The sequence below is a fragment of the Gracilinanus agilis genome, chromosome 1, assembly GCF_016433145.1.
Source record: "Gracilinanus agilis isolate LMUSP501 chromosome 1, AgileGrace, whole genome shotgun sequence".
Lineage (NCBI taxonomy): Eukaryota > Metazoa > Chordata > Mammalia > Didelphimorphia > Didelphidae > Gracilinanus > Gracilinanus agilis.
In genome coordinates, this window is record NC_058130.1 from 759,444,818 (window position 1) to 759,459,350 (window position 14,533).

The 14,533-nt window shown below is 43.7% G+C and overlaps 2 protein-coding genes across 2 annotated transcripts; both read right to left on the reverse strand.

Annotated features, from left to right (window-relative positions):
• Positions 1-371: 371 nt before the first annotated feature.
• LOC123232374 (pleiotropic regulator 1-like) lies at positions 372-1,922 on the reverse strand. The gene has a single exon (XM_044658802.1). It carries the CDS (start codon positions 1,920-1,922, stop codon positions 372-374), a length of 1,551 nt encoding a protein of 516 aa, XP_044514737.1.
• An 8,721-nt stretch (positions 1,923-10,643) lies between these two features.
• Positions 10,644-12,195, reverse strand: LOC123232375 (WD40 repeat-containing protein SMU1-like). Its single transcript, XM_044658803.1, has one exon. It carries the CDS (start codon positions 12,193-12,195, stop codon positions 10,654-10,656), a length of 1,542 nt encoding a protein of 513 aa, XP_044514738.1. The 3' UTR covers positions 10,644-10,653.
• Positions 12,196-14,533: the final 2,338 nt, after the last annotated feature.

A 14,533-nucleotide genomic window follows, 5' to 3' on the forward strand; every position in this document is an offset into this window, starting at 1 on the left:
ATGTCACTTCCAGTGCCTTCCCTTAGCCTGTGTGTCCAATCACAATAGAAGCTTTCTCATAGAAAGTATAGGGGACGGTGTCTAAATTCTGATAGGTTACTCACTCTGCAAACATATTTGTGGTTTAAACTATGATTAAATCATAATCAATTACATTAGAGTAAAATCTGGATCCTCATGACCCAGTGAGTAAAAATAAATTGCTGACACTTTTTTTTTTAAGAAAAAGGGGGTTTTATTGTAAAATATGATGAAGCAGTAATGACTTCTGCTGAGTTTCTGCTTTATAATCCTATATAGAGCACAATGTGGTTGAATGCATTTATAAAAGCCAAAATAAAACAATGGTACAATTATGTACATGTTGGACTTTAAAATCTTTTTCTCTTGATACTTTCTGGTTTCCAGTGGACTGGATGAGTTTCTTCGGTCACTGAATTATCTTCTCTGTATACTTTAATGGTTTTATCAGCTTCTGCAGTGAGTAATCGGCTTTCAGATTGGTCAAATGCACATGCAAATATTCCTGATTCACTGTCCAAAGATCCAGGTTGCACAGCTTCATGTACTCTTTGGAAATTATATCCAGTTCTCCAGTCCCAAAGATACATAGTGCCATTATCTGCTCCAGATACCAACACACCATCTGAATTCACACTTAACGTATTAATTATAGCCTTGTGACCAGAAAGGTTTTGAATGAAGTTTCCATCTTGGAATTTCCACTGTTTAATATTATCTGGAGAACCAGATGCAAATGTGTAATGTCTTGGATGCAAAACCAGTGCTCTAACAGACTTTTTGTGATTTGTTAAGGTAACACGTGTTTTTCCTGCTACCAAGTCCCATAATCGTATGGTTGCGTCATGGCTTCCTGTGATGATTTGTGGTTCTGCAGCTTGACACTTTACTGTAGCCACCGCGTCTGTATGCCCTGCCAATGTGTGTACACTGGCTTGTGTCCGCACATCCCATATGCGTGCAGTTGAATCTCTACCACATGTTGCAAGCACATCAATTGTTGGGTGCAGATCCAAACCATACACTGCACTTAGATGTCCGTGATAGTGTCTGATGACCTTATTGTATTCAAGATCCCAGCACTTCACCTGTTTATCTTCTCCACAGGAAAACAGGTATGGACTCCTTGCACTTACTATCACCCCTCGTACGGTACTGATATGTCCAGTCAATGATAATTTTAATTTGCCACTAGCCAGGTCCCAGATCTTTATAGTCCTATCAGCAGAACCAGTAACAAACCACTGATTCCCAGGCTCTACTGCAATGCATCGAACCCAGCCTAGATGTCCACTGATGACTCTGTATAGTTTCCATGGTGGATGCCACTGTGGTTTAGGCATTGTAGGTGCCTTTTTGGCCATCATTGCAGCATTCTTGGTGGCCCCAGCTCCCATCATAGCCAGAGATGACCCAGGTGGCTGTGAACGTTCAGGAAGTCCAGCATGGCGGTAGATATCACCTACAGTAGCTGAAGTCCAGTTTGCATCTATCCTGGATAGTGAAGGAGGTAGAGCTACAGTTAGAGACTGTGCTGCAGATTCACTTGGCAGTCTTTGAATTTTGGTATCTGCTGTCAAAGCCACACCAGGACCTGGTGGATATGGATGTGTACCAGTTACCAAAGATTCAATTTCTTGTCCTTGATTGGCAGGATACTGTTTATGCCCATATGCATCCACTGCACTCTGAGAACCTTTCTCTCTAAGACTTCCTTTCAAAATAGGCATGTGTAACCCAGGACCATACTCTGTATGAAGTTTGACAGACATCTTTAGCTTGTGACTCTCTTCATCAAATTCTACTGGCTTTGCATTATCAGCCACAAACATATCATGGGTCCTCTTCAATGATCTGAACACAAGCATGTGCACAGAATGTTTTTGTACCTCCTCCACCATGATGCCGACCACGTTGCCCACCAGTGCCTGACTCAGCAAGGACTTGTTAACCTTCAGTTAGAATTAAACTATCTCCAGAAAAAAGGAAGGAAAAACCAGCTTTCCACTCACCCAAGACAATGACTGGAGCTGAAGGTGACTCCTGAGGCCTACTTTCTTCTTGGAGCCCACTTCCTTCTTGAAGTGATTATGTTCTTGGGGGGACTGACTCTGTTCTTGGAGTTCATTCTCTCTTTCTTGGAGTTCACTCTCTTCTACAATCCCTCAGCAGACCTCCCTTACCAGACTGCCTTCATGGCTTTTATGGTGGTTTCCTGTCCCTGCCCCTTTTTGTAAGGGCCAATCACAGCTTCCAAATTATCTAGTACTGCCCAGGGGACAGTGTTTGTGGGACCTAGTTCACACCTTCAAGAGGGATGAATACTCATCAAGAGGGTTCACACTTTCTGAGGGTGTGAACAAATTTCTACTGTTGGAGTTAGCACCTAACACTAGGGTGTGAATTCACTAAGTGCTTTTCAAGCTTCTCCCATCCAGTTCAAGCTTTTGTTGATTCAAAGTTATTGCCAACAAAAGTGTTAACTAAGCAAAGAGAACCAAGAATTCCCTTTTATAGTAGGAATCTGCAGGTATGAAAGTAGTTGAGAATAGGAACTGATGTTGTCCTTGGGGCCTCCTGAAGATCTTGAAACCACCTCTTTCTATGTGTTGAGTATCCCTAAACAAAACATTTCATTACCTACCATGTGCAAACCTTGATCCATATAGGTAAGCCCCCATTCTATGACTTGATTGTTTCTTTCCCCATCCCCATGTTAAGGGGTTGATTAATGTATCTGATCATTGTATGAAAAGAATTTACCCTACATTTTGTGCTCTGTGGTCTTTGAAATGTTGAATTCAGTAGATACCTGGTGCCCTGACTTCTGAGAATTTTGTTCAAATTTTCTCTCATTTTAAGCCAGTTTCTTAGATTGCTAGCTTCTCCCAGATCCAGGTTTATCAAGAATCAAGCTGGTTTCCTTGAATTTTTTTTCATTCAATCATTAGTTAAATTTCTGTGGGGAGCTTTCCTCTTATAATGGGAGGTAAAAATTCTCCTTACTACTGTTGTATACTTCAGCTAATTAGATAACACAGTTGAATTTTTCTGCCCTGGTAGAGATGACTTCTGCAGATTTCCCACAGTTTCACATGAGAGTTTAAGGTCTTTTGTCAAATTCACCCTTGGAAGAAGAGAAAACTTCTCTGGGGAATATCCCTGTCTCCCTTAGGTATGACCTGGGCATTCTAGGTAGATAGAATGGACTTTGCACCCATAAGCATTCAGTTCCAAAGGCAACATCCACAATTATTTCCTTGCAGATGACTGACATACTGTGTATATTTGCTCAGTCTTTGGGTATATCACAAATGGTCCCTTGTCTCGATAACTGGAAAAGAACCTTGATTGAGGGACTCTGGATGGAGGTAATCCAGGATTTGTGGAAGAATAAAACAAGGCAATTCCTAGGATTCCTAGAGATAGTTGCAGAGAACAAAGGGGGAAAATCTGACCCTTTTAATGAGAGATGATTTTCTTTGAGTTCAACCTTTTCCTTATCATTCTAAGGCCCTTGGTAATGAATGAGTTTTGTACTTCCTAGTTGATTTTTGCTCCCATGAACCATCATATCCTATAAAGATCTACATGTAGACTTTGTAGATTGCTGATAGTTAATTAAATTTAAGGACTCTACTAGAAGAAAATGAAAGAAAAGACCTCCCATGATCCTTCTGAATATCATAGATGACCAGTCTGTGGTATCCTCCATTGTAGTCACTGCTTTCATGAAAGTCACAGAGGATGAATGACCTTGTTGGTGCCCATCATTTCTCTTAGCCAGAAGGCTTCTCAAATTTTGACAGTTCATTCTGTTCTCTATGTAAAGCAACTAAGTCTGCTTTTTGAATGGCCAAGAATGGTCATGACTTAGAACAATATGAGACAGATTGCTCCACAAACATTTTTGTGGTTTCAACTATCTATGATTGAATCATAATCAATTACATTAGAGTAAAATCTGGATCCCCATGACCCAGTGAGTGAAAATAAATTGCTGACCACAGGGCAAGAGCTGAGCTCAGGCTGCAACAAGCTCACAACTAGGAAAGAGATTTGGGGTAGTTCAATTTAGTCCTACTTTTAAACTCTTATTCTCAATCAGAAAATGAAGGATATTGGCTGACTTATTTTAATTGAAGAAAAGTGTCTAGGAAGGCCCAAGATACTAGAGAAAAGGATGTACAAAAATTTGAGCCTTCTTTCCCAACAGATAGGTAGTTGAGAGGAACCTAGTCAAAACAAAACTTGAACTTAGCATTAATGTGGAAAAGACTTTATTTCATCCTCTCAAGAATGGGTCCTCATGAGCCAGTGTTCTAGCCAAGCCATCAAGTTCAAAGTATGGAAACACACAGGCTCCTTATATCCTAGTCCCTCCCCTCATTCACCATTTGCCCATCACTAAGTGTTACAGTCTATTCAGGAGAGACAGCTAATTCGAATATGGAAGTTACAATTCATTACCCTAATATCCATAGGAGTTTGAATCAAAGTGAAACCAACTTCTCCTGTTAGCCTCTTAAAGGAATAACTTATAATGTTTCTCATAATGTCCTGCTGATGTGGGGAAATTGGGCTTTAGATAGGATGTGGCCCCATCTCTTCCCAGTTTTATTCTCCTTCAGGGAACCAGTGTGAGGAGTCTACCATATTGTAATTTCCCATATCTCACAGTAGCTGAATATAATTTTTCTTAAATTTGGCCTAAATTGAGACTATCCCCTCCCACAAAAAAAAAAGCAAACAAAGGTTGGAAAACCTGATGAGTTATATGGATTACATGGTCATGATGACCTTGACTTTCTGGATTCACCACAGAGGATCAAGAAGTGTCTATAGCAGCAAACAAACTCCCTTTTTCCTTCTCTGCCTGAGGACTTCTTATGCCATGGTTTCACCTTCTTGAATCTCTCCTTGACCTCTTTGCTTTCTCAAGCTGTGCTCAAGGGAGAGCAAGTGAGTCAGTTATGTTTCTATTTTTCATGTCAATATAGCACAGAGCAATGAATGCCAAATTAAAATGGCTGCAAACAGTCTATACTGGCCTGATTGGCAACAAGGGTCCCTTCTGGATGACAAGGCAACAGTCTCACTGGGACTAGAAAGGTAATGTTTGTTTTTTTCAGGAATGGAAAGAGAGAAATCCAACCCTTGATGGGAAGGTCTTTAGAAAACCTTAGTCTAGTGAGTGCTCAGGGTGCCATGTCCAAGGGGGTATTCCACATCTTGGGGTCATAGTCTTGGCAAGGTCCTGGAGTAGTTTCCTGTCCCTCAACAAGAGGTACATCCAACCCTGTCTATAGTCATAAGTAAGGCCATGGAGGAGTGTGTGTGTGTGTGTGTGTGTGTGTGTGTGTGTGTGTGTGCATGCAGTTGTCTTGGTGGCACCAGCTAATGGCCAATGAAAAGTAGCCCTTAATGAAATTTTCAAGAGATAAAATGTGGTTTGCCCAATGCCCTGTGAAATGCTTGGAATGACTAAAGCATCTCTAGAGTTTCTTTTATTAATATTTTTAATATTAATATTTTATTAATACATCCTTGGGGAGGAACTATGTTCCAAGACTTAACGGTGGATGGCTAAAACCACACATATATTTGAAGTCAGTCGGTGCTTGCTTATATGTGTTCTTTCTCCCTGCTTGGGCCTTTTAGCTCAGCACTTAGAGCTTCCACTTCCTTCTACAAAATATAATAATAAAAAAAATTTTAAAGTGAAAATAGTAAAAGTGGATCTCTAACATTTCAACTGACTGGATGACTAAAACAGTGGCAAGCAAGACTTTGGGTAAAGGGACCCTATGATGTTTATTTTGCTTTGTGAAGTCATCAACATGGGTTATTGCATTTCCTTCATAGGTCTAAGTAGGTGGGTATAAGGTGGCCAGTGTGCTGCAATTTTCTGGATTTATCTCTTGAAAGAGGATAACCACCTACTTGAATTCAGTTTCATATTCATCCAGTCCCAGAGGAAAGTCGGGCTAAAAAGAATTGGCCTCTGGTTCTATGACTGCCCAAATGACCCATTTTGCAGAGGGTGGGCAGCAGGAAAGAAGGGCAAGGAGATGCTGGGGGCCTGTCCCAGCCCCTGCCGATTCTGTGGCCCAAGAGAAATACCTACTCCACCACTCCCTCCATCCCGCTATTGGGGACCGAGAAGAAGAATCGAGGCAGGAAGTGGGGGGGCAGGGAGAGGAAGACACCCCCCACTCCGCTTTGCAGCATTGCAGGTTATTTTAGCTGCTCCAAGGTGTAAGAGCTGTGGACCTGGGCCAGCCCCCTCCCTGCCCCCAGCCAGCTGAGGGAGCAGGGGCAGCCGCCTAACCCGCTCCTACAGCGATCTCCCGGTTCATGGCTCCGGGGCATGGAGGCAGAAGGCTTTCACTGGGAGTCCCCCTCAGACTCCCTCCCCCCCACTCCCTTCCACCTCGAGGTAAAGGTAGGAATGAATATGCAGAAGGGAAGATTGGACTGGCGCTCCGCATTTTATAGACTGTTTCAAAGATAAAACTCAACCTACTGGACTGCCTGGGGGCTGGGGGGGGGATCTTCGGGAGAGGAGGGTAGGCAGGAGCAGGGAGAAATGGGGGCGGGGGCCAGCTAGGCCCCGGCAGCCTTCCTCTGGAGCTGAGAAAGGTCCCTTCCACTCGGGCAGAATGGCCTCGGCTCTTGGAATGAAAGTTTAAGGGGCTCAGGCCTAGGGAAGACCTGGGGAGCTGGGGCCGCGCATTCAGAGCCCGGGATGCGCTTTCAGCCCGCGTCGCCTCTCGCTGCCAGGTGGCAGTCCCCGGACCCCTGAGGCCGCGGCCGCCTTTTTCTAGGGCTTCCGGAGATTGGCAGGTGCGGACCCTCGGCAGGCTCCTGAAGGAAAGAGCCCTGGACTAGTCCTTGGTAGGAGACCTGGCCACTCCGGTTTTTGACAGGTGGCAGTGGGCAAGTCCTTGGCCTCTGAATGGGAGAATAGTTTTGCTTCCTAACCCGGCTGTTGGAGGAGAGGGCTAGGGGCAAAGGGTTTTATGAGCCCCCTAGAGTGCTAAAGAAATGGAGCCTCGGCCCCTCCTTCCCAATGTTTGGGAAGCTGACACTACCTGGGAGCCGCAGCTTCCTGACCCGGGCCAAGGGCGGGGCGGTTCAGGTCAGGGCCCGGTGCCAGCTGGGGGTGGGGGATTAGAGAACCTCCCGGCGGCCCTCACTCTGAAAGCAGTGGGAACTCCACTGGCACTATCCTTCTCCTTCTCCTTCGAGGCAGGCCCAGCCTGCTAGACGTGGAAACTGGGAGCCCGCTAGCCAGCGGGCTTTGGACCCTCCGTCCAAACCTAAGGCCAGGGAGCCACCTTTCCCACCGCAGAGCTGAGCGCGACAGGAGCACGGCGAGCGAAGGCAGCCTCACCTGGAAGGGACGACCAAGGCGACACACACGCACACCCACACGCGCACGCTCTCTGATTCGCATCCCCGGGTCACTTTCAGTGGGGGAGGGGGCAGCGGTGGTAGCGAATTGGGGGCTGGGAGGAATCACCGCAGGAAAGGGCAAAAGCGGCTCTAAAGTTTCACTTTGGAGGCTCCCACCTTCTTCCCGTAGGCTCCATTAATTTATGACAGATGTAGGGCTTGAGGGAGCCCGGCGCGGGCCAGCGGACCTTTTACTGGGTCTTTTGCCATTGAAAGCAAGATCTGAAGGGGCTCGGCCATCCAAATCCTCCTTCCTCCCTTCTCGTCCTCTCCCTCTCTCATCTCCAGGAAAATGCACGGGCAGATTCAATTTGGAGCATTCCCCCGCCCCCCAACCTTCCTTTTTCTGGAGCAAAAAAGGATTTGGGCGCCTCGGGGACGCTTGAGGAAGAGCCCCCCAGAATATCTCAGTTTGCAAGGGGAGGAGGGGGAGCCTTAGTTATTTAAGGGACGGGGAAGAGTCGGATTCTTTGTTCCTTCCTGTTTCTCCGCTCCTATGAAGGTCCCACCAAGAAAGGCATTCGACAAATCTAGGAGACATTTCAATAAAAATTTATTGAAATTTCAGAGACGTTTTAAAAGAAAAAAATACAGAAAACCAAGAACTCATTAACGATTCTCTAACACAAAATATACCTTCACGGATTTTCCTTTTTCTTTTATTTATTTTTTTTAATTCTTTCTGGAAAACACCTGACTTTCAAACTTGGATTAGCTATACTCTCCAGGCACCGAATGAATAATGGACAACACAGCGACACCAGTAGTCAAATCCATTTCATTTGGACGCAAGGAGGAATGGGCCAAATCAAAGGAGAGATGGGAACCTCAAGATTCTGCTTTGCTCCTTTTCTGCTCCCCATTCCCTTCATTTGACTCTAGAAAGGACCTAATAATAGCATCCGTGGCATTCATTTTTCTTTTTATCTTCTGCATTAGGATTCTTTTTTTTTCTTTTTTAAATTAACTTGGTTATTAGCAGGGAGATACTTTGCAAGAAGGAGCAATGGGGAAAAAAACCCCAAACCAACCCAGAGCTGTGCGTTTCCTCCTTTTCCAAGTCTGACCTTGAAATGAAATGGAGAACGAAAGGCGGGACAGCTGCTGCCTTATTTACAGAGATCTGTACAGTGTCAATAAATTAAAGTTTAGTTTTGAGTATTCATATTCCACTTATTTGCCAAATAAGTTACCAAATAATTACATCAATACTTTGTCTAATAGCGTCCACTTCTCTTTGGAACTATTCTTGAATAACCTGGTTATTGCATATACAGTAAAGAGAGAAGGAAATAGAGGGAGACAACAACCAAACCTATTTGGGATCAGACAAATTCAATTGCCCTCCCCCTTCTTCCTATTATGAAGGGGGCTGTGGGGGGAGGGGTCCTTTTCTTTTCTCCCTGGGAATTAAAAACAACAGAAAAAGAAAACAGAGAAATAACTACTGCGGGGAGCATGCGAGGGCCCTACAGGGGCTCTTAAGACATCACAATAATATTCAAAAGACACAGATTTCATTAATACAGTCTAACAAGGAAGGGCTACAGGTATTCCGCTTCATCCCACCCCAAAAGAGTTCTGCATTCGATTGCATGTTGAAGAACTGATATGCGAGTCACTTTAGACTCTTTAAAAAAAAATCACTTTTCTAAACCTTATTCATTCATTTCCATTCATTTTTATTTTCATTTAAGTCTATTTTACAACACACTGAGTGGGGGGAGGGGGAGATACAACACCAACCGAACCCCAAACACACCTGGAGATGAACTTGGCCATCATCTCGGCTTTCTATGGGACAAACATGACCTTTCAATGAGAGCATGGTTCTGAAACGAGGCAGCTTTTAGGTCTTTTCCTCCATGGAGCCCTTCCCTTCCCCCCACCTCCCCACCCCCAACCCCTTCAAGCCTCAGCCTCAGCTGATCCCCAGCCCAGCCCTTTCCAGAGGGTTTGCTGTGGCCATGGGGACATCCGAGGGACTTCACCAGTTTCCAAACCGCACTGTAAGAATGATTTGGAATGAGACAGGAGAATTGGAAATGGGATGCCTTGACGACCCCCATACATTTCTGCACCCATCCTTCCTTCCCCGCACCCCGCCCCGATGGGTCCCCCCTTCCTTGGAACTCTGGGATTGAGGCGCAGGCCATTAGGGGGATCCACTGCGGCATCTGTCTTGCTTGGACTCCAGGCCACTGACTAGGTGCTGAATGCTCTGTGAGCCAGAGAGATGTAGAGACAAAGAGTCCAAGAGAGACTAGGAAAGAGAGTAAGACATAGAAAGTGTAGGGGGCGGTGCCTCAATTCTGATTGGTTCTTCACTCTAGCGCACGTGGGTTAGGACCTCCCAGAATTGGAAGGTGCTCTCACCTTTGTGTAGACTTAATTTAATTATCACAGTACAGGATTACTGAAAACATTCTATCCACTCTAAATACCTGCTTCTTTGGAAGCAGATCAGCTAATATTTTTAAAAATATACAAAAAAGGGTAACTTCTGTTGTGCCCAAATTTTAATACCTAAACCAGGTTGGTGGCCTGAGGAAGAATCACACTGACAATGCAATATGCAAGAAGAGGCTCATTCTTTACTAGCAATAATAGCTAGGGTCACTAGGCAGAGAGGTGTGCCTGAACCGACCCCTTGGAATTCTTAGCTAAGAGTTTATATAGAAATGTTTGGGAAGGGGGTTGGCACACACATAATTATCAAGGTAGTGTCAGGGACAGGTGGTCAGGAATCATCTGGGGAGGGGGAGGTTTCAGGGTCAGGGGTCAGGAAGCATTTGGCAAATATACATTAAGTAGGCAAATATTTTTAAGCAGGCAAACATAGACAAACATTCCTCAAGAAGGTTAATATTCATCAGACAAGATAGCTTCAGTTTTAGGCTTATCATAGAGGGAGATAAGGAAGACTGTGCTGGGAAACTTTGGGGGCTGGGGGTAGCTTGTCCAGGCTAGAAATAGTTCAGTAGTCTGTCAGACTGATTTTTAAAACCAACACTTCTACATAAATGAGAAATTGAGCAAAACTTACGCTCATAAACACATTTAGGCAATTTTCTCCCTTAAAAAACAAAAACCAATAAAAGCAGCAACGCAGAAATGTCTCTTCATTTAAGTTGTATGCTCTCAGGCTATATCTCAGAAAATAAAATTGTGAAATTAGGGTTTCCAGAGCTTTAAGAGCCCATCTTCGCTGTAGGTAGCAATCAGGTTCTGATGGGGATGATGAGCAATGCCAATGACATCCTTTTCGTGAACTGTCAATGTTCGTTCCAGTTTGCCAGTTACTGTGCTGAAACAATACAGAACAAAATCTTCACCCACACAGTAGATCCATTCACCACGTGGTGAGAGGGCACAGCAGAGGAAGTCACCACCTTCTCTCTTCCCAGAGCTGAAACTCCTGACAATCTGTCCCTGCATGTTCATGATGACCACTGTATTGGACCTGTTACACACAACAAAGTGCTCTGGATTTTTAGGAAGAAGGATGACACTGTTGACAGTGATGTCTGTCCCTGCAGTGCTGCCAAGAGATTTGAAAGTATTTGAACACTCGGTGGTCTTCATATTCCAAATCTTCACAGTGCCATCAGATGATGCACTGATTATATGATGTCCATCTTGAGTAAAAGTAGCTTCATTAACAAATGAAGAGTGACCACGAAATTCCTTCAAGGTTTTCCCAGATTTTAAGCCATGAATTCTGATTGTCTTGTCAAAGGATGCACTGAGGATCTGACTGCTATCCTTGGAGAAGCTTACGCAGGTGACACCTTTACTGTGTGCCCTTTCAAATCTCCTTAAACACTGTCCACTCTGTATCTTCCATACCTTAATTTTTCCACCTTGGGCCCCAGTTGCTAACATTTCTGTATCTCTGCTGAAACACATACATAGTATGGCATCATCCATCATCATAAAATTGTCTTGTGCCTGGTACTGGAGATCTTTCCTAATCTTTCCAGTTGTAAAGTTCCATACTTCAATGAATCCATCAACTGAGCCAGTGACCAAATACTGGCCATCTGGAGAAAATTGAGCGCATTCCACATGTGATTTCTGGCCAAACTTCATGTATCTGCTTAACTGTGTAGGAAACTTCTCTTCTTCCACATCTTTGACAGCTGCTTTGCCTCTAAACAAATCAATAGTCATACCAGGAGGAAGCAAACCTTGGTGCTGTTGCCACTTCAAAGCCTGCCCCAACAGTGCCATAAGACGAGATGGAGGTACAACACTGACTTCTCCAGCTAAAGCCTGTGCAATTGCTGTTCTTCTTTTCTCCTTGCTGCTTCCATCTGGATATGCCTCATGAGGGTCAAAATAGCATCTGGCCAAGAGATTCTCAAGATGAATGTATCTCTCTGGCTGAGTTTGTTTTAACATGATCATGGGGTCAGTCTGTCTCAGAAGAGATCTGGCAGCACCCAATTCACGAAATTCTATCAATTCCAGGACAACCTGTTCATAGAGGTCAATCAGTGTTTTGTCTGGCAATCTCAGGGACTGTATAGCTTGCAAAACAGTATCCCATTGTCCACTGTTAACATCGGCTACAAAACTCTCTATGCTGTCCACAGTATTCAATGATACAGTTGTCTCCTCCTGCAAAGTGGCTAATGCTCGATGCAAACCATTTTCCTTCAAGTACTGCATGATGAGACGTATAACATCAGAAGACTCAATCTCAATTGACATCTTGACTCTGCAAGAGAACTGCCACCAAACTGGGGGTGGAGTGTGGAGAGGAAAGAGCAAGCCAACCTTCTTCTTGAACCCCACTTCCTTCTTGAAGTGATTATGTTCTTGGGGGGGACTGACTCTGTTCTTGGAGTTCACTCTCTCCTTCTTGGAGTAACTCTCTTCTTGGAGTTCACTCTCTTCTACAATCCCTCAGCAGACCTCCCTTACCAGACTGCCTTCATGGCTTTTATGGTGGTTTCCTGTCCCTGCCCCTTTTTATAAGGGCCAATCACAGCTTCCAAATTATCTAGTACCGCCCAGGAGACAGTGTTTGTGGGACCTAGTTCACAACTTCAAGAGGGATGAATACTCATCAAGAGGGTTCACACTTTCTGAGGGTGTGAACAAATTTCTGACTGTTGGAGTTAGCACCTAACACTAGATAGGGTGTGAATTCACTAAGTGCTTTTCAAGCTTCTCCCATCTAGTGCAAGCTTTTGTTGATTCAAAGTTATTGCCAACAAAAGTATTAACTAAGCAAAGAGAACAAAGAATTCCCTTTTATAGTAGGAATCTGCAGGCATGAAAGTAGTTGAGAATAGGAACTGATGTTGTCCTTGGGGCCTCCTGAAGATCTTGAAACCACCTCTTTCTATGTGTTGAGTATCCCTAAACAAAACATTTCATTACCTACCATGTGCAAACCTTGATCCATATAGGTAAGCCCCCATTCTATGGCTTGATTATTTCTTTCCCCATCCCCATGTTAAGGGGTTGATTAATGTATCTGATCATTGTATGAAAAGAATTTACCCTGCATTTTGTGCACAGTGGTCTTTGAAATGCTGAATTCAGTAGATACTTGGTGCACTGACTTCTGAGAATTTTGTTCAAATTTTCTCTCATTTTAAGCCAGTTTCTTAGATTGCTAGCGTCTCCCAGATCCAGGTTTATCAAGAATCAAGCTGGTTTCCTTGAATTTTTTTTCATTCAGTCATTAGTTAAATTTCTGTGGGGAGCTTTCCTCTTATAATGGGAGGTAAAATTTCTCCTTACTACTGTTGTATACTTCAGCTTATTAGATAACACAGTTGCATTTAAGTCTTACGACTTAATATATGTTAAGTTCTTATGTTAAGACTTTGATTCTCACACTAGGTTCAAGTCCTTTAGTATTGGCATATGTAAGAATTAAAATTTAGTTATTATAGTTATATTTTTAAAATATGTGGCCGCCAGGAATCAACAATTCAGGTTGATTCCGTAATAAAATCAGACCCAAGTCAGCATCGGGTTGAGGAGTTTATTTACAATCAGGAAAGTAAGTAGGGATAAAGAGAAGAGGGAGGTTAGAAGTCTAAATAAATGAAGCTGTAAGCCGCAAGGCCCAACAGCCGGATAGGCAGAGTTTAGAATTGGCCAACTAGGCCAAGGAAGCCAGCCTAACTTACCCACGTGACAATACAGAGTGTAATCTGTCTGTGATCTCAGGAGATGCTTCTTCTTCAAGTTCCAAACGGCAACTGCCCCCACAGGAAGTTCACTCACTTACTTAAAGAGAATGTGTCTTTCATCACTTCCTGTGGTCCACCTCTAATTCAAATGGACAAATGGCAGTTTCTACATTGATTTGGACTGCCCAAAGGGCAGTCCCTTATTCTTGATTTGTTACTTATTGTCACGTGTGGGTAACTCGTCTCCCCTCCCCACTAAGGGAGGTGGGAGTGACATCATTAGCACGCCTGGGTTGGGTAGATTTTTGACTATTAATGGGATCGAGCTAATTCTATTACACAATCCCCCCTGATGATCATTGGGTGCCTAGTCACCCCAAGTGATCATGTTACACAAACATCTTCTACCACAAAGGTCCTTCTAACTACAATAGTTAGAGATAAGAGGGAAATGGAAAAGAGAGAAAGCAAAACCAATGTTTTGCTAAGCGCGTTGACAAGAAACCAATTGGGGGCAGTCCCCAATCAGCATAACATGTACAATTAAGGTAACTGTTCAAAAACCCCATTAGTCCATTCATTAGTACCCAAAGTTCGTTCTGGATCACTTGATGCAACCAACCCCATCAGTTCAATCAATTGCAACCCAAAGTTCATTCTGGATCTCTTGATTAAACGTAGGTTCTTCAGGCATCTCTCTGCAAACAGTTCATTCTCTGGATTAAGGAATCAGCAAGTTTCTTTCCCTGAGAATTTTCTCAAACAAAACCAAAAATTAAATCTTGAATATAATAAAAATACGATTAATCTTGGATTTTATAAAAATACAATCCCCCCTGACGTGGGTATTTAAAAAGAAATACCCAGATCAGCTCAATATATACAGTTGAGTCATGGGG